The sequence below is a fragment of the Colias eurytheme genome, chromosome 14 (assembly GCF_061535395.1).
Source record: "Colias eurytheme isolate Ceu_HAF_F1 chromosome 14, ilColEury1 Martin Lab GWU primary, whole genome shotgun sequence".
NCBI lineage: Eukaryota > Metazoa > Arthropoda > Insecta > Lepidoptera > Pieridae > Colias > Colias eurytheme.
Window position 1 is genome coordinate 632,535 of NC_142993.1, and position 24,221 is coordinate 656,755.

The window sequence follows — 24,221 nt, forward strand, 5'->3', positions numbered from 1 at the left end:
TGTCACGAGCCGCCTCTGGTTATCACGTAAACATCTCGATCGTAAACCTACTTTACAAACAACCATTTTTTTTTATTTTAGGCATATTTATTGCAACAACAACTCACCCACTGCCAGATCTCGTTGGTTGTGAGCGGCTGGTCCATAAGCGCGTTCTGCCAGATTCGGAATAGCATCAGGTACGCTTTGTCCCGCCCAGAAAATGAGGTTAGGAAGTTTTTGTCTGTGTCCGTGCATACTAGGATCGCGTTTGGGATCACCTGCAACAATGGAACGTTTTTAGTTACTGGATTAAGTGGGTTTTTCAAATATAATCCTGCTATGGAAATTAATCGAAAATTTGTGTGCTAATAAATTAATGCCGATCAAATAAAAATTGTTCAAAATTAACATGCTATCGAGATTTATATACAAATTTTAAAAGTTTAGAAATTATAAAAATTTTATTTTACTTCAGAAATATTCTGTATCAAAGACAAAAAGGGTAAGCCTATATTGCACAAATATTCTCATGATGATGTTAATCCATCCCCAACTCACCAAAGCAGTTTTCTCCTTAGTAATAGCTGTGACATCTTTCCACCTGAGCGTTAAAGATGTCTCCCAACCAAAGATGCTCGCGTAGAAGCAGAGGTAACTCTGTGACGCGTATAACCGACCGTGCGCGAGTATATCACGTTGGAGTGCGCACGAGTAGTCTATATGAAGAATTGATTTTGTAAGCAATTTTAAGTCATAATAAATAAATAAATATTTCGGGACAATTTTCACACACGGCACGATCTGATCCCATACTAAGCTTTCGCTTGTGTTATGGAAACCAGATGGCTGATAAACATACATATGTATATAATTTTAAATAAATACTTATATAGATAATTAACACCCAGACACAGAGCAAACATCTATGTTCATCACACAAATATTTGCCCCGGGTGGGGATCGAACCCACGACCTCTGGCTTGGAAGGCAGGGCCACTACCAACCAAGCCAACCAAAATAGGATAATGCATAGTCATAAAATGATTAGAAAACTGAAGTCCCGTGTCCCCTAGTGGGGTAGGGGCAGATGTATTATGCATACATCTTTTTCACTGATCGATTTTCATTAGGGACAAGTACCTACTTGTCCCTAAAGAATAATAGATATCTCTCGGTCTGGCAGGACACAGAAGGCGATACATAGAGTTTTTATATTTTTTATTATTTACGCTCACGCGTCAACTACTGTATCAAGGAGGCGATCAAAATATATAAACTAATTAGTAATTACAATACACAAATAATTCGATTTTACATATTGGCTGCATCGTGCAACAGAGCGATTTTTTAAGGCGAATGTAGAAAAATAGAAAAGAGAATGCGTTAATGACAGGTTGCTTATAAAAAATTGGGCGCAAGACGCACGATGTTATTTATACAATTTTAAATCCAACTAGCTGTGCTCCGCGGTTTTACCCGCAGTGCTCCACTCCTGTTGGTCTTAGCGTGATGATATATAGCCTATAGCCTCCCTCGATAAATGGGCTATCTAACACTGAAATAATTTTTCAAATCGGACATTTATTTATTCAATTAGGCTTCTTCTAGAAGCACTTTTGAATCCTCATTACATATTTATTTACATTTACCACCTGTCCTGTGTTCCTGAGATTAGCACGTTCAAACAAACAAAAAAACTCTTCAGCTTTATAATATTAGTATAGATAGAGATTTAACACAGGTAGGCATTACAACAATTATACTATCTCTACCCACCCATCCTATACTTTCCAAAAAAAGTGACACTAACACACCTACTATGAGCCTCTCGTCATCGGGCAGGTCCTTGAACAGCCGCTTGAAGTCCTCCGACTTGCTCTTGTACGTGGGGTACAGCGAGTTGTACCAGCTCTTCTTCTTGGCTCGACCGCTGCCGTCAGAGCTGCGGGAACCGGGGTTGGATAGCTGCTGGTGGAAGTAAGGAAAAAAAAATTGGTTGTTTGTTAAGTAAGTAGGTTTACGATCGAGATGTTTACGTGATATGGTCTTATTGGTGGCAGCGCTCGAGATGAGACGGGAGATCGGTCCGTCTCTCTCTCGTTATACTTGCGATCGCGCTCGTGAGGTTTTGGTGTGACACAAGTTTCTGAACATGTCACCCGACTAAAACGATTTTAAAAACGTTATCACGTTAAAATGTGTGTATACTAGTGTACACACATAAGAAGTGAAACTTCTTTATGACCTTATTTTTCAAAAAATAATTTACTATCTATATGCAACTTTACAGATACGTCGAATCAAAGATGGCGCGTAACGGAAAATTGTCACGCGTAACGAAAAAATGTTACACTAAATTTTTTTCCAACCCCGATAAAGAAGTTTCACTTCAATTACTGGTTAGTAATAACACACACATACACAGCCAGCTACATTTTTATTGTGTGTGAAACTTCTTTAGGCGCGTTGAGAGTAAAATTTCAAGCTCGCGTCATGGAGTAGGGCGACGATTTTGGTATCTTTGAATCTTGCCAAAGAAGTTTCACTTCGGACACGTGTGCTCGACACACACGCTCTTTTTTATTTATCAAGTTTCTTAGAGATATTTCATACTCATAATTATTGATCCTAAAAATCGATGCAATAGAATTGCATGGTGTAATTTTTTTTTTAATTTAAAAAGTAATGCTTGGTAGATTTTCCCTTTTTTCTCGAGATTTTTGTTACACTATTAAGAGTACTTTCCCTTCAGGTGGCATTACAAAATATCACCCTGGATAACATAGAATAGGTAAAAGATACCTAATCCTTAAATCCAGAAAATCCAGTAGGTACTTAGTTATATATCTATAACTATTTCATGTGAGTGCACACCAAAACTTCCCTAGGGGAAATAACACCAAATGAAATATCGAAAACATACATACAAAGTAGCATTAATTTTTTTTTTTTATGTCAGAGCAAGCAAAGGAGCAGATGGGCCACCAGATGTTAAGTGGTCACCACCGCCCATAAACACTTGTAACACTAGGAGTGTTACAGGTGCCTTGCCGGCCTTTTATGGACAAATAAGCTCTTTTCTTGAAGGCCCCAATGTCATAGTTATTCCACAGTTTCACCGTACGTAATTAGTCAAGTATGTTCAATAGTTACCTTGTTAAAGTCCGGCTTGAGCGCCGCAGCGAGTGCCGCATCGACGCCAATCGGCACGTCGCCGGCGCCGTGCAGCGGCACGCTGAGCGATAAGTCGCTCTACAATTATATAAAAACGTACTATTTAATTTATAGTCGAGCCAATTTAATAGGCAGCATTTGACGTCTATCAATTTTATCTTCGAAGAGAGGTAACCTGCTTAAAAACATCGATTAAAGTGAATTAATAGGACTTGAAATATTTGTCAATCGAACTTGAAACACATTTATTAATTTATGATGATTTTTATTCACAAATAATCAATGTATTCAATTCTAGATGTCAGATTTCGATTTATAGAGTAACCTCTCTGGTATTTAAAAAGAAAAAAAAGTTTATTGACAAAAAATTGTAGCGACGTCAGTTCTTTAATTCAGAAATTGTTTATTATGTTTAGAATGGTTTATCAGAAAATGAAATCTTAAAATTACTTGTATCGGTCATTATTATTATAAATATGTAATCGTAATTGAAAAAAGTTAAGCAAATGTGTAGTTGTAACAAAACGAAATATCATGTTATTCTATGTCGTCGTTACTAGGTTACGTTGTTGAATTTTGTTGAACTGTCAAATGTTGTCCTGAAACGGTAATGCAAGCGTGACATGTAATGACAATTGTCATTCTGCATGAGTAGGTAACCGATATAACAAATCATGCATTTTTACATAGTTCGCGTCCAGCCCGAGGAGTGCGTGGAACAGTAACGTGACATCCAGCGATCTAATCGATCATACTTGCAAGAAATAGCAATGTTCATCAATCTAGTCTACCAGCACATAATTTGCATGTCATTCAATTTCGTCTAGGAACAACTTTACCATTGACGTATGTAGTGTAAACAATTAGACCAATCACTTATTAAAAGGTCGTCAAAAAATGTGCGAGCAGTGTATAAACATTATTTAAATTATCAACTTTTTCCGTGGCAGTAAGGTGCAAAATCCATTGTATTGCTCATTAGAAAACACTGCCTAACACATAGCCAGGTAGGAAGAGTTTTTCTTCGAATAATATTGAACGCTACTGTGTGTGAGTTGTTCATTGTATATCAACGTGGTTTCTTCAATTAATTTTAACCATTTTATCTATTGTCTCAAAAAAACTAATTTTTCTGTTATGTTTTACTTGGAATAAGAACAGCTATACTCACTCTCTCATATTCACTGTCTGTATTAACTTCTTGCTTGGGTTCCGTGATTCGAGGCGATGGAGACGGTGACCGTGACAGATTTCTGCAATAAAATGAACACGAGTTTAATATAATGCAATTCAGGAGTTTTGATAGTATACATAGAAAATGTATGATGGACGTTTAAATATTATTTTTTTGTATGTAAATTCACCCGACCACGCGTGATATTTCTTACAGTATTATATTATCAGTGAAAGTAATTAAAGTTTATTATTATGAACAACAAGCTGTGCTCCGCCGTTTTACCCGCATTGCTCCGCTCCTATTGGTCTTAGGCGACACCCTGTATAAGTATCATACAACATACTTTAGGATCCCATTTAAGAAACACATTCACATGTTTTGAAAATGCTTTCCTTCACCCACTCATTCACTCAACCACCCACTCACTTAGCCTACCGACTCACTCAACCCACCCACTCCCTCTACCCATCCACTCACTCTACCCACCCACTCACACTACCCACCCACTCACACTATCTCTACCCACTCACTCCCTCCCTCTACCCACTCACTCCTCTACCCGCTCACACCTCTACCCACCCACACCATCTACCCACTCACTCCTCTACCCACTCACTCCTCCACCAACTCACTCCTCGACCCACTCACTCACACTACCCACTCACTCCCTCTACCCACTCACTCCTCTACCCATTCACTCCTCTACCCATTCACTCCTCTACCCACGCACACCTCTACCCACCCACTCACACTTCCCACTCACTCCCTCTACCCACTCCTCCAGCCACTCACTCCTCTACCCACCCACTCACTCCTCTACCCACCCACTCACACTTCCCACTCACTCCCTCTACCCACTCACACCTCTACCCAGTCACTCCTCTACCCACTCACTCCTCTACCCACCCACTCACACTTCCCACTCACTCCTCTACCCACGCACTCCTCTACCCACTCACTCCTCTACCCACTCACACCTCTACCCACCCACCCACACTTCCCACTCACTCCCTCTACCCACTCACCTAGGGCATGCAGAACCGAGTCCGGTTCCAAGTTTCTGAAACCCGGTTCCAAATCGAGCTCGGAACCGGGTAGAACCGGGTTACCCGGTTCTTTTATAATACCTCGGTAAAAAATACGAAATTAAACAAAAGTAACTGAAAAAGTACCTGATGGGCCTTTTATTTTACGCGGCTAGTGTCTTATTTTATTAAATTAATAAAGAAACAAAATTTCAATACTTCTTCGATTTATCAGTCTTATAAAAGTACCTTGTTAGTTGTTATCATAATATCACAAGTAAACTTAATCCTTATTCATTATCTGCAAACTGTAAAGCAAAAAAACCGGCCAAGTGCGAGTCGGACTCGCGCTCCGAGGGCTCCGAACAAACCTATATTTTATAATATTGTAACTTTAAAATTTATGTTTCTAGTAGGGATGTAACGATACATGATTTTGCCGATACGATACCGATACCGATATTTGTAATAAAATATCGGCGATACCGATACCGATACCGATATCGATGGCTTGGTAGAAAAATAAATAGTGAATTATGCATAAAAGATACCAACATTTAACAGAGACTCAACTGTAAATCGTATTCTTTTAAATAACAATGCCAAATCAAAAAACAAGAAAACCATTTATTTTAGTATTATTATTTTGCAAAGTCAGTTAAACTTTAAGTTATACACATACAATCAGTTCCTAATAAAAGTTTACTATTGGTAGAGTTTTTTAAAAAAACAAAGTGCGCACGCAAGTGTGTTCATTGGGCGCGGTTTTTTGAATTGTTTGATATCGGTATCGGTTGTTTTATAATCGGCGATACCGATATATCGGCTTGCCGATTATATCGGCCGATATATCGGTATCGGTATCGTTACATCCCTAGTTTCTAGCAATTTTTCCTTTATTTGTGTTATAAGACGTTACTTTTACCAAATTTAAAGGCTCTGTGTTCATGAGAAGTACCCTGTAGGTTTTGAGTCCCATGCGAATGTCGAAATTTGCGAAAATTTTCAGCATTTACGGCTGTATCTTTTGATGCGTTGGCTTGTGAGTTTGACTTTTTCACAGCACCAAGGGACTAAAGACTTCAGTATTCGATATAAATTTCAGCTTGATACCAAAAACAAAAACATGACTGGATCATTATATGAAAATTAACAGCTTTTCAAATTCTCGACAAATCTAGTAAAAATATTTCAGTAGCCTAATTTTTGTCATTTTCGAAGCCTACTTTTTTTTTTGGTAATACACCCGTAGGAAACTTATAGCATCTAAGGTTAGACAACCAATCAGAGCCACGCTTGAGGCGTGGACCGAAAATTCGCGATGCACGTGAGTCTGACGTTGCCAGATAGAATAAATTTGTTAAAATAATGCAGCAAAATATAAATAATACTTTATATTTTAATGTTTTGTTCGGAACCGGGAGAACCGAGTTTCATACTATTCAGACCCGGTTCTCAAGATCATCAAAAAACCCGGGTTTACCCGGGTTTTTCGGAACCGGGTAAACCCGGGTGCATGCCCCAGTAAGTTGTAGGTAAATAGAGGAAGATCGATCATTGAATCATATCAACAGCAGGAACTGTCATTATCAAAATGTATTGCTGTTTATACTCATAACTTATGAATAATGTAGCTTCAAAGTAGTTTTTAAGTATTTTCAATACAAATAGGTAATAAATATTTTATTTTTATAACATGAGTCATACTCTGAATTACTCGTTATTGTTAACATTATAATATGCTCAACACTGAGTGCCTTCACAAAAACTATGTTTCTAGACATTTACCACCGTCATCAAGTCCAGATCAAACTAACTAAGAGAAACCAAATTCATTGGCTGACAAAAACAATAAAATGATTAGGTACAATAAAAGCAAGACAATTCGGTAATTCTGCAACTGAGCAACGAGCCATGACGCAGTCACGTAGCACCGCTGCACATGAGTGGAACTCAAACGCTACTCAACTTTAAGTGGGTGTTAAGCATCACGCTTTTTTATGCTTATAATATGCATTAATAAGTGTTGATGATTTTTTTCTACGAGGTTTCACCAAAAAACGCTCGCTGTGAACTATTCGAAAGTAGTGCAGTTAAAATAAGTAGGCACTGAGTTTTTTTTAAAGTTATGATTGGGCAAGCATTTGAGCAACGCTTCGCCTGATGGAAAGCGAAAAGCGTGGTCTAGGGTGGAGCATATTTACCTAATAAATGCCTATTCCAATTTCTTTCGAATAAATCCAGATTGTAGTTTCTGGGAAAAACGGAAGCGGGAAGATTTTTCCTCTCCTTACGCTTAAGTATATTTTCAATTTTGGTGGACATATTTAATTTTGCTTTTCAAAATCTTATCTTATATCCAAAATTCAGCGTGTTCGGCCTTCATATCATCAATTTGATACATTATTTACACAGATTTATTTTTGTCTTAATTTACATAAAATAATTAATTAAGATATAATGAAACAAAAGGTAAATAAAATATAATTTATTAATCTGTTATTAACATTGTGGCGTATTCATTTACCTTCTAGAATATAATTAAATTTTAATCATTTTCATAATCCTTAAGGATCCTTTACCTACCGGTCAATGTAATAATTGTAAAGTCGTTTTAATTTTTTACTAACAACGAAAAAGCGGAGAAAATTTTAGGTGGTATGTTTGAAGGTATGAGTTATATAACCTGACATATTAAATACTAGTTGCATACTCCGGCTGCGCCCAGGTTGACGCGTGAAAAAAAATAGCCTATGTAACGCGGTAAAGGATGTAACTTTCTGAATTAATCTTTAAAATCAATAGAATAGTTTTTGAGTTCATTCGTTACATACTTAAAAATTTTCCTCTTTATAATATTAATGTAGATTTGATGTTCATAATTTGACACCTAATGATAGTACCTATAATTAGAGGTCACTTCATCGTCGCGTCATAAGTAGGTACCTATAGCGTTGCGTTCTTTTATAAAGCATAGATTTATAATTTCTATATGTAGCGCTAATCAATATGGATTCTGATATATGCCAAAAACTGCACATAAAAATTATGGTGAAGAAAAAAAAAGCGGTTTGTTGGAAAATATACCGACTATCTAATAAGCTCTATGCACAAAACATTTTGCATATTATACGTTTCCACTTTCCAATCTGTAAAAGATTATCATTTACTTATGATTAACCGTTGCAATTACATGACGCACATGTATGACGAATTGATAACTTTCTTATTATTCCTTTTAAACGCCAGACAAACACGCCAGACAAACACAAAATCGCGCATACTATCAATAAACAAAAAAAAATCTCACCTAAATATTACAACCGAATTCAAATGTTGGAGCCGGCCATGAGTTCAACAACTACAAAATATATTTACAATTACTCACCGAGTCTTTTACAATAAATGATTTAGAGGTGGCCTCGACGGCGTTACGTTTACAACGATTCGTGTAATTTATTTTGGTCAAAATTAAAAACAAAGAAATGAATCACGACTACCAGAAATACGTATTGGTTGGATTAAAGTTATGGATGCAGTTCTTGAATCAATTTGATTATTCTTACCGGCACTACGGTTTTATATTTTTATGTGTTAACGCGATAATACATAGCATATAGCCTTCCTCGATAAATGGACTATCTTACACTGAAATATTTTTTCAAATCGGACCCGTAGTTCCTGTGATTAGCGCGTTCAACAAAAAAAAATCAATTTTATTATATTATTTTATTTTTGGTTATTGCGATCATAGATGACTAGAATAAATTGTGTTTGTTTTAAATCGTCGTGTAGATTCTAACTTAAAATTAGCACATTTCAGTTACGCTTACTGATTGCAGTAAAAAAACAATCCACACCTACATTTTTTTGGACGTAATATTTGGTCAGATGAGGAAAATACCGCTATAGGTATTAGGTAGGTTAGTTTAAAATGTGCACCGAATAAAATAATTACAATTAAACACTTTATTGTACATAATAACCTCCTCCTTTTTTTTGAAGTCGGTTAAAAAGAAACTCATAAACCATATCGAAACTTACTAATTGGCGACTCTATCGCAGAAGTTATTTGAACCCGAAAATCTTATTGATAGAAAAATGTTATAAAATTTATCAAAGACCCTCTTTCTCCGCATGGTATCTTTAACTAGTTAAAAGAATTAGCAGATAAAGCAAAATGGTAAAGAAGAGTATATTAGGCGTAAATTAGTAGCCCTGAAAAGGTTATAGGTAAGCTGAGAATGTCTCTATTAATCACTAATTCCCAATCACTATTATTCGTATAAAATCTTATTTTCAGCAGCGACTTCCAGTATCCAGTGTGTTCAATCAAGTACCCTAAAGATATTTAATTAGAGTCCTTTTTTGGTCGACCATTACCAATTAGATTACATTAGATAGCCGACAGTTCATTGGTCAATAACTCCAACCTTGGCGATAACACTCGGGTCGATCAATTTGCTAAATAATACAATGTTTATTATTAGGATTTATGATGATTGATATTTTGTTGCTGTTACCAAAAATCGGGGAGCTACCGACTTATTCATGTAAACTTTTGAGATTATGTATTCACTAGCACCTTGAAATTTTTTTTTAATCGTTAAAGCGGGCAAACGAGCTGGCGGGTCACCTGATGGAAAGTGATTCCCGCCGCCCATAAGCATTCGCGATGTTAGGGTCACCGCGAATGTGTTGCCGGCCTTTGAGATATAAATATGCCCTTTTCTTGTATATATAAATGTTAGTCCAACCGAGAAGAATCGGTAAAACAATTTCGTCTGCGACTGAGGTGTACTCTACTCTACAATAATTATTATTTAAAATAAATTTACTGTCTGCATTGGCTTCAGTTTACCTTTTATATAATTTCCTACCTCATACCTAAAAGATTAACAAAACTCCGTTTTAAGTTGTTTCTGTGGAATATTAAATAAATATTTCAGGACAATTTTCACACACGGCACGATCTGATCCCATACTAAGCTTTCGCTTGTGTTATGGAAACCGGGGCTGATAAACATACATACATATATAATTTTAAATAAATACTTATATAGATAATTAACACCCAGACACAGAGCAAACATCACACAAATATTTGCCCCGGGTGGGAATCGAACCCACGACCTCTGACTTGGAAGGCAGGCCTACTATACCAACCAAGCCAACCGGTCAGTGGACACATTTATTGAATTTAACTACCTTCAATTCATAACAAATTTATAAACTTTGTGTCAAAAAGGCTCAATGCTAAATGCTAGACAGTAGGATCGTGCTATATCTTTAGCAAATCACATTTTCTAAAGCTATATTATATGAGTTAAGTGACTAAAATGACTCAACCATTGGAAGGCATTTTTCCGATTCGATTTTAAGGAGCTTCTAAACTAAGTCTAGTTGAAAAAATATTGGTTTGAGTAGAATTAATATAGACTGCCTTTTATCTTCACTAATATTTCGCAAACAAAACTGGAGCAAGTAATATAATAACAACTCGGCTGATTGCAACGAATAATAGAAAGCAATATGCCCAAAGTACGCATTAAGTTTTTCAATTTGGATTGAGAATAAAATATTGATATCTCATTATTGCACGCCTCATAAGCGAAGCGTTGAGGTGGGTACTACTGTCACTTCGCGCAAAACATCTGATTTTTCAAACTTAAAATGTCTTTATGTATCATACATTGCACTTGTAAGATAATACATACACACACATATTAAGAAAAAACACTATTTTTAGGGTGCACTCACACACATCAGTCACCGTCACGTCACCGATGACTGATCGGTGACGGTTCGTGTACGTATCCACAAACACCAGTCACCGTCATGTTGTCCGTCAGTCACGTCGCCGGTTTGACTGAATCATTGAACACATACATCAGGTTAGTCAGTGATTAGACGTGTGTCACGCTAGAGAACATGTAGCAATTGACGGTAGCACGACGCTGACTGAACTGAGACGTGACGGCACCGGGTGAGTGGGGATAAAAGTATGATACATGTATGGAAAGATTATTTGACGTGCCTGACCGGTGACGTCACTGATAGATTTCGTGCCGGCGACTGTCGTGTGGGAACAGAGTCATACTAGAACTATTGATACATATTTTTTTTTAATCCTGTCCGGTGACGTGCCGTGACGGTGACTGATGTGTGTGAGTGCACCCTTAACGTTCATGATATTTTTGATGTCATTTTTGTTATTTAAACTAGTTAAAAAACAGTTTAAAAAAGTTCTGTCTTGGACGTCCGTGTGTCTGTATGTGCGGATCCTTTTTCTTGTTAACACGATAGCGACCGAAATACTTTACTAATCGAGTCTTTTTTTTCTCTTACGCTTGAGTATGCTCAGGAATAGAACCCTTTCATTTTTCAGGGTCTGATTCGATGTGGTTTAATTGTTATTAAATAAACAAAAATAATAATTAATAAATATTTATTAAAAAAAAATTATGAGGCGTGCACTTTTGGATTTTCCAAACTATTTTTTTCTTCTGTTACGTGATCTAAAATAATACATTTTTTATTGAATGAAACGAAGATTATTTATTTATACCCGATTATACTTCTATTCTGATCCACAGAACATCAAGCTTTACCTTTTTGTTACGAAGATTTACGCATAGCAAAGCCCTCGGGGTACTAGCCCTGGGTTATGTCAGACTACAATGGGCTACGGGACTATACTGTACTTGAGCTTTCAGTGAAGGGGTCGCGGGTATTGTTTAGAATTCATCATTTTTACCTACACTTAACCAAGCATGACTTCGTGACCCTTTAAAATAATTAATAAACAAATGTTTATTCCTACTCACTTGAAAAATAGCACTTTCCACTTGGTCTCTGTTTGAGCAAAATTCACTGCACACATATCACTATTCACATCTTTTATACCCATTTTGATATACTCTTAATAGTGCTGATAATAATTATTTAAGTTTGTCACAAAAATACACTTTAATTTTACAATAAAGCCTTCATAATATAGCCATGAAACATTTAAATCTCCACTTACGATTTACCTATACTTAAAAATTAATCAAACTAAACGCAACAATCTTGAAAAAGCTACAAAAAAAAAACAGGACGGAACTAAGGTGCAATATAATTATAAAACACGCGTGAACAACGCAAATTCGCGCACAATAAATAACAATTATTGTTATCCGTAATCAGTAATGTGCGAATGATAATGTTAACGATTGCACGCCGAGTTCAAACCGTGATCCGTAGATAATAAAGCTTAGAAACAGAACAAGGAATTTCGAATTGAAATTTTTTGTGCACATAATCCAAAATACTGAAAGAATAGTCGACCTTTAGAACATACATATATATATCTGTTTCAGAGTGTGATTTTCATATTACATTTTATGGCAATTATTTTTATTAATTTCAACATTCTGTATGAATTTTAAAAAATCCATGCAACAGTGTATATCATTTTCCTACAAAGCATAAAATCCTACTACATCATAAGTGGAAACAAAAAGTGTAAAAGGTTGGAAGAAAATTTGTTGACAAAAAATTATATGACCTGAACTCAAAAAATCAAATCTGGCAAAGAGTAAATAATTTGGAAAATCCAAAAGTGCACGCCTCATAATTTTTTTTTAATAAATATTTATTAATTATTATTTTTGTTTATTTAATAACAATTAAACCACATCGAATCAGACCCTGAAAAATGAAAGGGTTCTATTCCTGAGCATACTCAAGCGTAAGAGAAAAAAAAAGACTCGATTAGTAAAGTATTTCGGTCGCTATCGTGTTAACAAGAAAAAGGATCCGCACATACAGACACACGGACGTCCAAGACAGAACTTTTTTAAACTGTTTTTTAACTAGTTTAAATAACAAAAATGACATCAAAAATATCATGAACGTTAAAAATAGTGTTTTTTCTTAATATGTGTGTGTATGTATTATCTTACAAGTGCAATGTATGATACATAAAGACATTTTAAGTTTGAAAAATCAGATGTTTTGCGCGAAGTGACAGTAGTACCCACCTCAACGCTTCGCTTATGAGGCGTGCAAAAGTACATACACTACTTATGTAATCTAATGAAAAATAAATAATGTGTTAAATTGCAAGACAATGATTAGGAGCCCAATTTTATGAGAGTTTACAATCTCGCGAGTTTAAGAGGGACCACATTTTTCATACAAGTTGTAAAATTAAAATTTGTTCAGTACATAGCGTTCCAAGTGGTTTGACAATAATTCAAGTTAAGGAAGCCGAAACCAAGCCAGATATTCTACTATTTGGCAAAATTTCAAATCTTGTTTTTATTTCTTTTATTGCACTTTGTTCTAGAAAACCCGATGCAAATATAATATCAACATGATTGTTCCAATTTATTGATATGACTTATAATCTATTTATGATCAATTATTATCTATCCAAAATTGAAGACTAAATTAGATTTTAATCGTAATTAATCTTCTTATACATAAAAATGAATCGCAAAATGTGTTGGTAAGCGCATAACTCGAGAACGGCTGAACCGATTTCGATAATTCTTTTTTTATTATATTCCTTGAAGTACGAGGATGGTTTTTATGTAGAGAAAACGAAAATATGTACCACGGGCGAAGCCGGGGCGGACCGCTAGTTAATTATATAACTAAACCTCATATGTTTGAAACCACATTTATACAAGAAAAACAACAAAATAAAAGAGACTATACATCCAGATAAAAATTGTCCTGCAATACATTCATAATTGGTATAAAAGGATGTCACTTTGAAAATGAAAATACAGATCTTTTTCTATACAAAAAAGTTCAAAATTATTTCACCAGTAGTCAATTACAACAAGTCACAACATCAACAAGAAAAAATACTACTAAAAACATTCAACTTAGCTTGAAAAGTGAAAACCTTATATTTAAGAAAGAGGAAAAATATGAAAAATGTTGTGTGGTTTTATGAAACCACGGTAAAAGTGAAACTTAGGCACAAATTGTATGATAATTATCGTACGGTTCCGAACACTGCTTTATACCTACTCGGCAGCCGACCGTCACGCGACATGCGCTACACACACCAAAAAGTTTGAGACAATGTAATAAAAGTTTCACTTAGAAATGTACTCACTTATTTTCTTGATATACTGGATTGCTCATTCCCGAAATACTGAGAGCCTGGCTGATGCTCTGGCCGATGGCATCTTGTGATGATATTACAAGATTCTCCACTGATTTTCTCCTGAAAGAGGAAAACATGTAATTAGTTTTTACAGTTTTAATCTATACTAATATTATAAAGCTGAAGAGTTTGTTTGTTTGTTTGTTTGTTTGAACGCGCTATCTCGGGAAATACTGGTCCGATTTGAAAAATTCTTTCGGTGTTAGATAGCCCATTTTCGAGGAAGGTATATATCATCACGCTACGACCAACAGGGGTGGAGCCACGGGGGTGAAACCGCGCGGAGCAGCTAGTATAGACTATAGAGCTTATAAGATGGGAAGTATGTGGAGATTTTTTTATTTTTATATGTTTGATTATAAATTATTATTTTTGAATAGGTAAGAAATTAATGAAGTGTTAGGTATTTAAGATAAACATAATGTATTTGTGGATCCAGACCCTGAGAGTGCAGTAGAGAGAAATAATTATTACCTACTGTAGTATTTCAGGTTCAATAACCAGTATCACTACATAGTATAAAACAAAGTCACTTTCTCTGTCCTTATGTCCCTATATCTTTAAAACTGCGCAATGGATTTAGATGCGGTTAATTTAATAGATAGAGTGATTCAAGGGGATGGTTTTTAGTATATAATTTATTAGGTATTAGACAAAGCGGGTGAAGCTGCGGGCGGAAAGCTAGTACTTTAATTTAATACAGTAGAACTCCAATTATCCGAATTAATGGGGACCGGGTGACCGGGACCGGGATTCGGATAATCAAATATTCAGATAATCGGATTTTTTTTGTAATTTGAAATTGGAGAGAATAAAAGCTATGTTTTGATATTGCACTATATTTTTATTGAATTAAATGAAAGAAACATGAAATTTTCACATGTTTCAAATATATAAATAAAATGTACCTAGTTAAACTTTGCGGGAGCGATTTGACTTTTTTAAAAAAAATAAAATTAAATTAAAATTAAACTTATTTAATTATTAACTATAACAAGTGGACGATTTGGAGTCACAAATGTTAATGCCAGAATTACATGCAATGATACAATCGACACCTTATTGCGAAATAAATGTTTTTCAATAACTGCAACGCTTATGCTAAATTGCAAGAACTCTCCGGTGGTCTTGCCGAGGCCAGCGGAAGGCTATTGCTCAACCTAATACAGAGGGTTGGGGTGGATGCGTAACTCCTCCCTCCTTAAGTGCGAAATTATCGGTTTGTTCATTTTTAATAACTATCCGATGATTTCGCAGACATGTTACATTTAATATCTTATAACGAAGTAAGTAAAGTAAAAATAGAATTACAAGTACAAAGATTAAAAATAGAGACGTATAGCCTAAAGTAGCACTGAATCTAAAATTTCTTTCACTGTTAACCATTTCACTATCACTGAACACTGATTGCTTTAATATCGTTGACATATATTTAACTTCGTCCAAGTTGATGCCTCGCATATTGAGTACACGTGTACTGGATAATATTGGAGTTCTATTCACAGGTAATTGCGGCAAAACTATAATTTTTGTTGGTTCTACAGGATCATTCTCAGTGATTACTTGGTGAGGGCGAATCGTTATATTCTGGATCTCGATGCTACATGGTTCGTCGATGGTCATTATGTATGTGCCCACGACAGGATATTTGCTGACATCACCATTGCAAATTTGAGTCAGAGTATTTCTGTATTTTGAGAAAAGTATCCAACTTATAGGTGTGATTCTTTGAATTCTCACATTCTCTATATTGATTAGCTGTTGTTCGCAGTGCATTGGGTTTCCTTCAAATTTAAGCAGTTGTTCTATGCAAGTAGTTTCAGGATATGGCGTTTGATTTTGTTCATCGCATAGAAATTGTTCTCCAGCAGCGAGCGATCGGCACGGTTTTACGATCGGTAAGTATTTCATCCCCTTTGCCAACAGGTAAGGATATTTAGGAAAAATGGATAGGGTTTTACTATCGGATGCACGGTACATAGGTAAAGAGTATAATTTGTAATAGTTATAAGTATAATTATCTGTAATTGGAACCTCCATTATGAACGTAATCTGGTTTTGTTTAATATACGATTTAACATTAATAGTTTCTTCTAGTTTTACTAAATTTGCCTCACTCGCTTTAAACACTAAATTTTCAGTTTGAGATATAAGAATTAAATGTTGCAACAGTTCAGTAGAATTAATAATACTTTGATGTAATATGGATACTTTACTAAATGCTAGAGCAGTCTCTATTTCTCCTAATTTTATAAAAATAGAACGAAAATTACTAACAAATAAATTTAAAAGGCTTACAACATAAGTAGTATAAACCCAATGATTATTATAGATGCTAATTCCTTAATCATAGATTCTACAATTTTTAAACGCTTATCTAATATATTAGAATTTTGATTTAAGACTTCAGTAGAATTGATAAAACTATCGAGCATTTTAGATATTAAGGTAATTTTATTTCTAATGATAGTCTGATCGTTTTCAAGTTTAGCTGTAAGTTTATCGTATCTAATTGCGTCACTATAGTCTAAATTTCCGGTTATGTTTAAGAGGTTGTAGTTGAAGGGTCAGCGCGGACTTCATCACTATCAGCCAACACCACCTGCGGAGGGCGTTTTACATTTATAATAGGGACCTTAGTCTTCCTTTTACCAATCTCTATCGGTATAACGTTCCTTGAACCTTGTCCTATAACCTTAGCTTTATGGAATCGCGGCTTATCCTTGCTTTTTCGCTTATTAACGTCTTTCGCAAATATAATTTTTCCTGAAGGGAGACTGATTTGGTCTTCACCACCTCTCCTATCCTTTACCTTTTGCTTAGTTTCGATCATTTTCTCTGCTAAATGTTTATATAGAATCTTTAAACGTTTTGCATGGTCCTTAACCAATTGCTGTATATAATGCTGCTCGAAATCAGCGTTAAATAAGCTACCTGAATCCGTGTGACCAAATACGACTTCAAAAGGGGTTAAGCCCGTAACTGAATGAATGGAACTATTATAGGCAATAATTGAATACATCATTACTGATGCTGCATCCGTGCATTTCTCTTCATATTTCGCACATCTATAAATTTCACTAATGGTCGAATGTAAACGCTCAATTAATCCCATTGAATTAGGATTATTAGGTGAGCCGATATGAAGCTCAATTTTATGTAAATTCAAAAATTCTTTCATTAGCTCGTTGTTAAATTCACTACCGGGATCTGAACTAATCTTTCTAGGAGTGCCGTAAAATGAAAAATACTTCATGAGTGCACGCACTACCTCTGCCGTTGATCTATTGTCTATTGGAATGGCTTGACCTAACTTACTAAATGCGTCGATAATAGTTAAGTAATAATTTCCTTCTATCTGAAAAATATCAATAAATATTTCTTGGAACGGCGCGTCTTGTGTTTGAGTTAATTGTAAAATAGGTTTAAAGGGATTACGATCATACTTCATTTTACAACACGTTTCACAGGCATTAATAAGGGCTGAAATAGTCTCCTGCATATTGTGCCAAAAATAATTTCTACGTATGCTTGCTAGAGTCTCTTTAATACCGCGGTGACACGTTTTGCCTTGATGGTGTTTTATTATAATAGCCTTTTGTTCCTTCTCATCTTCTATAAAAACTACACGCTCCGTACATTCAAATAACAATACTGTATCCTTTCTAAATAATTCTATGACAATGCTAGTGAACTGTTTGCGATGTTCATCATCTTCGAAATAAATGAAATACTTAACTTTCGGTTTAATATACTCTTTTAAAAATTGTTTTACTAGATCTGGGTTATTAGTAGGCAAGAATACTTCTAAAACCTTTTGCTTTTCACGTGAAAGGTCGTGAACTTGCATTTCGTTCTTAAACCACGTATATACTAAAATTTGATTTGGTTTTGTGTCTATTGCTTCATGTAATATAGGTATACCGGACGATTCTACAATATTAGCTGAATGAACTGTATCCGATTTCGACGTTACAGATGGTGACCTGACTGGGTAGTCACATGTTCTAGGAGAACTCATCGCCGATAGAGTTTCAGAGTCGGGAATAGATATCGTTTCACTAGAATCGCGTTCTGATATAGTAATTGTACTAGAGTCGTTACGCGTTCTTGGCCTATTGTCTCTATCGTCTATATTAACAACCATAGATTCGTTTTCGTTATCGGAATGCGTAGCGTTAACCCTAATTCTAGACAAAGCATCCGCGTTTAGATTTTGCTTCCCTTTCTTATAAACTATTTCATAATCATAGTCTTGGAGTCGAAGTCGCCAACGAGTCAGTTTACTACTTGTATCCTTTTGAGAGTTAAGCCATGATAAAGGTTTGTGATCTGTATATATCATAAATTTCTTACCATAAAGATAAGGCCTAAAATGTTTAATAGCCCAAACAATGGCTAGACACTCGCGTTCTATGGTGCTATAGCGTGATTCGGTGTCACTTAAGGTGCGGCTTGCATATGCAACGGGTTTATCGCCTCCAATGGGGCCCTGTGATAATACTGCCCCTAACGCAACATTAGACGCATCAGTCGTTAAGATAAAAGGTTTTTCAAAGTCTGGGTATTGCAAAAGTGGTGCATTCGTTAAGAGTTCCTTACATCTATTGAATGCGTCTATGTAATTTTTATCTAAAATGATTTTATTCCGTTTTTTCAGGCAAGATGTTAAGGGCTTCGTTACATGTGCAAAATCTTTAATAAACCGTCTATAGTATCCTATAAGACCAAGGAAGGATTTGATCTCAGTAGTTGTTTTGGGTATCGGGTAATTAAGTACCGCAGTAATTTTATCGTCATTAGGTTTCAGTCCGTCTTTAGTAATAGTATGTCCGAGGTAAATTACTTCTTTTCGTAAAAATTCAGATTTGTCTAGTTGTACCTTTAAGTTTGTCTGTCTGAGTCGGTCAAAAATGGTTCTTAATTTTAATATATGTTCATCTAAGCTAGAGGAGAATACAATTACGTCATCCAAGTAGACCATGCAATGTATTCCCTGTAGCCCTCTTAATATATTGTCCATTGCTCTCTGGAATGTAGCAGGAGCTGTTTTTAGGCCAAATGGCATTCTAAGGAATTCATAGTGTCCATACTGAGTGCTGAAGGCTGTTTTCTTAATGTCTCGCTCGTCTACCTCAATCTGATGATAACCACTTGCTAAATCAAGTGTTGTGAAGTAGAGGCTCTTACCAAGTTTGTCCAGTAAGTCAGTAATATTAGGAAGTGGATAACGGTCGTCAACAGTCACGTCATTAAGCCTTCGATAATCAACTACCATACGCCATTTAACTAATCCGGAAGCATCGCGCTTCTTCGGAACTAAATGAACTGGAGCATTCCACGGGGAATGTGATTCTCGTATTACATTGTCTTGAAGTAATTTTTCGACTTGTCTATTAATTTCATCTGCTTGCGCAGGAGCCTGTCTATACGGTCTAACAAAAATCGGGTCTTCGTTTTTGGTATTAATTTTATGTTTAACTTCGTTTGTAAAACTTAATGGGATTTGTTCGCAATAAAATATGTCCCTATATTCGTGACATAGGGCGAATATCTTATTACGCTCTATTTCGCTAGTGTGGTCAAGTCTCAGCTTTGATAAATTATTTTTGAGTAATTCGTCATCTTCGTTGTCGTTGTGTTTGTCGTTATGTACAAAGTTACAATCGGAAGGGTCTGATGTTTGAAGAGGTTCGTTAATTTTCAGAGTCATGGGTGATTCTACGCTATTCTGGATTATTGTTGTCGCATAGCCATTATTACAGTTAACTAGTGCTGAGGGCATTCTTACTCCGGGTTTAAATTCTTTAAAGTCGATTACTGCAACACCTGAGTGAAGGTCGGTAGGAATTTTTACCTTCTGTTCACATCGGGGTGGCAAGTGGATAATATAATCTAAGTTATTATTAATGATGGGGATGTCTGTGTTCCTGGTTCTCAGTAGCAAATGTTTCAGGTCAATTATTGCGTCTATTTTTTTTAGTAGGTCATTACCAATAAGTCCGTCATAGCGTTCGTCTACGTCATACAAATGAAATTTGTGGTCGTCAGGGGTATTTAACGTTGGAAAAAGCGGAATTTCTATAACTTCGTCATGTTGACTGGATGCATGGGTGCTTATAACTTTAAAGGGTTCATATTTTATAAAATTCGGAAAATATTGATAGGCAATTCGGGGGCTGATGAATGATCGCGTGCTCCCAGTATCAATCATAAACTTGGAATTAATTTCAGGAATATAAATGTGTGGCAATTTCAGATTTGGATCGCAATTTAATTCTATGATTTCTCCTTTGTAGAGGCTTCCGTTTGAAAATTTTCTTCATCAGACGGAGGCACATTAATGTCTTCAGTATCGTCAGTGGGTATATAAATATCATTCTCATCGTATTCGTAATTCGTATAGTCGTAAGGATTATAGTCATAGTAATAATTGTCATATAGTAAATTGTCATTATGTATGTCGGTTTCATTCAGTCTAAAACCTTGCTGAGTTATTTGCGGTCGAGGGGGTGCCGTCCTCATGGAAACGTCAGTAGACTCAAAGCGGTTATTTTGAGGAGGTCCTTGACCGAAATGCTGTGGCTTCATACCAAAAGTTTGAGGGGGCCTATAACCAAGTTGTGGGTTTTGATTAAATGTAGGCCTATAACCAAATTGTGGATTTTGATTTAATGTTGGCTTGTAACCAAATTGTGGATTTTGATGGAATGAAGGCCTATACCCGAACTGTGGGTTTTTATTAAACGGTGGCTTATAACCAAATTGTGGGTTTTTATTAAACGGTTGTTGGGGTGTGAATTTAAAACCAAATTTTTGAGGTACATTTGGTGTCCCAAAATTAAATCTTTGTTGAGGATTTTGTAAAAATTGGGGCACCGTTGTATTATTATGGGTACGATTGCGCGACTGATATTGTTCGTGAAAATTAACTTCTTCTAACACAACTTCTAGAGCCTGTTCTAATGTATTAGGCGATTTTAGTCTAACAATTCGCACCATGTTTTCGGGCAAATTATACAAGAAAACGTTCAGGGCTGTATGATTATAAATCGCAATTTTCGCGCGTTTAATTTCCGTATCTACCGATAAATTAACCTTCGATATTAGTAACGATCTAATATTCTGTATCCTATTGCAAAATTCAAGATAACTTTCCCCGGATTTTATTTTACAGGACTCAAGAGAGATTTTTATGCAATCCTCAGTGCGCGGATCGCCAAAATGTTGTTCCAGTAATTCTTTTAGCGCCGGCCAAGTATTAATATCTTCGCGCTCGGATAATAACGCGGCGGCATCGCCTATTAATCTACTAGTTATGGCATGTAAAACGTAAATATTCTGCTCTTCATGCCCTCTAAATTTATTAATTATATATTCACATTTTCGAAAGAATAAATTCAAAATTCTTTTGTCTCCACCAAAAAGAGGAATAAGCTTTAACATATCACTCGGAATTGTTATTACGTTTACGCTTTCCATGTTAAATAAGTACAGAGTAATTAAAGTTCTGAAGTCTTTAACCAATTACAATAATTTCGAATTATAAAAATCACACACACAGAAATCAATTTAAAACACAATATAAGTAATAAAAATTCTTAAAATATAGCACAATAAAAGAAATATATGTTATCAATTACTATAAAAATTAAAACTTGAAATAAGTTATAAAATCACATATAAAATATAAAAATCATTAATTGAATTACGATCGATTTTGAGATCAATTAAATCAATTAATATTAATATTTATTTATGCAAAAATCATTTAATTTTCTTATGTAAAACTTTTATTTAAGTTACACTCTATAGTTAATTAGTCTGTGCAGAGTTTTATGCAAGACAATTTCTTAGAATTAAACACGATATTTCTTACGTATAACTAACTAATTACTGATTTAATAGAATTTCATATTAAAACCAGATCCGTTATAATGCGAGACGTTCAATCCCAAAATAACAGTTAAAAATAGTTAAAAGTCAAAATTACACTCTCGTGAAAAGGATATAGGAATATATCAGAAAGGATGGCAAAAAGTTTTACTCACCAACCGATCGTCGATCCCATGTCCTCGTCGTGGTCGTTTAACAAATTTATTTTTCGGTTCTTTTAGGATAGCACGGCCTTTATAGCAATGTTCTAGGGCTAATTTTGAAGACCTCTAGACATGCAGACCTTATATGGCTATCCTACCGGCTGCGCCAGTTAAACTTTGCGGGAGCGATTTGACTTTTTTAAAAAAAATAAAATTAAATTAAAATTAAACTTATTTAATTATTAACTATAACAAGTGGACGATTTGGAGTCACAAATGTTAATGCCAGAATTACATGCAATGATACAATCGATACCTTATTGCGAAATAAATGTTTTTCAATAACTGCAACGCTTATGCTAAATTGCAAGAACTCTCCGGTGGTCTTGCCGAGGCCAGCGGAAGGCTATTGCTCAACCTAATACAGAGGGTTGGGGTGGATGCGTAACTACCTACTTATGTACAAGTTTAGAAATAAAAATCATTGTTTTTTAAACATCTCAAGTCAGTGTAGGCACAACAAGTCAAGTCAAGACTTGACGCGCAAACACTGGCTTCGCGGGGGGAAGAATAATAGCGCACTTTGACTTTTTTGGACAATTTTTTGTGATTCGGATAATCGGCGATTCGGATAGTCGGAGTTCGGATAGTCGGAGTTCGGATAATTGGAGTTCTACTGTAGACAATATATTATAGTATATTCACATGTATTAAAATAGTGTCTCTTTCAATTTGTAATAATTATTTGTGGTACTGAATGTGAATGTTTGACAGTTATTTGGTGCCAAGTATTATCTTATATGACGAACATGAGATAACGAAATAAGATGTTTATTTAATATTAGCAACAAATCATGTTACCTCCCACTTTCTTAGAACTGATCTGTGCATTTCAAAAGATTACAATATTACAGCATTTGCGTTATATTTGTTATTCGTAATTGCATATAAAAAACGAAAGGGAAAGCATTGTTATTAAGGAAAATAAGAGGATATAACAAATAGATATAAATATTCGTCGTCATATAAAATATGGGCGCATAGTACGTTTTCCACACTTTATAGTTATTCAACTAAATGCTAATAAGAAATGAATATGCACACTAATACTTAACGCTTTATAAAGTAAACATGCGCTATTGTTATCTAATGCAAACGAAACAAAGTGACGACTGTAAATTTATTTTAACGCTAATTGAAGGATATTGAAATTTTAACTAATTAAAATTTACACACGAAACCGTGAACTCTTTTCACTATCAACAATACATTTATTAACTTACATGGATATCGGGACGTTTCGGCTCTCTAATTCCGAGGAAGTCATGGTAAATGGAATGTACTTAGTAAGCTTTCTTATCTAGCACTGGAGAGCAATCATTTATGTTTTTATTGTTTATTTTCATAGTCCACATAGACGATATCATATACTAAAATATAACAATCACAAAAGAATAGAGATCAAGCAACATCGATTCCAAGATTTGTACTGACAGTTGACATTTGACGTTTGACTTTTTTGCTTTATAAATGTTGCCTTATTTAGCTATCGACGAAATAAAATGTAAGAAAATTAGGATTAATCCATGGACCATGAAGAGATCTTATGTGACATTACAGATTATGTAGGTTTTTATATTAATAACTGATTCCTGATA

At 35.2% G+C, this 24,221-nt stretch overlaps 1 protein-coding gene across 1 annotated transcript; it reads right to left on the reverse strand.

Moving 5' to 3' along the window:
- Nucleotides 1–77: 77 nt before the first annotated feature.
- Nucleotides 78–24,051, reverse strand: LOC149902664 (protein Aster-B-like). Its single transcript, XM_090109684.1, has 7 exons — nucleotides 23,847–24,051; nucleotides 14,474–14,584; nucleotides 4,328–4,409; nucleotides 3,136–3,234; nucleotides 1,797–1,950; nucleotides 541–698; nucleotides 78–260 (listed from the first exon to the last, which is right to left on the reverse strand). Exons 1-7 carry the CDS (start codon nucleotides 23,888–23,890, stop codon nucleotides 78–80), a joined length of 831 nt encoding a protein of 276 aa, XP_089965810.1. The 5' UTR covers nucleotides 23,891–24,051.
- Nucleotides 24,052–24,221: the final 170 nt, after the last annotated feature.

Bases quoted from the DNA above. Each gene is read 5' to 3' on its own strand.
- LOC149902664 (XM_090109684.1), bottom strand. From the start codon at position 23,890: ATGACTTCCTCGGAATTAGAGAGCCGAAACGTCCCGATATCCAT. The intron at 14,585-23,846 runs GTAAGTTAATAA...TTCCTCTTTCAG, and splicing joins CGAAACGTCCCGATATCCAT to GAGAAAATCAGTGGAGAATC. The intron at 261-540 runs GTGAGTTGGGGA...CCATTGTTGCAG, and splicing joins CTAAGGAGAAAACTGCTTTG to GTGATCCCAAACGCGATCCT.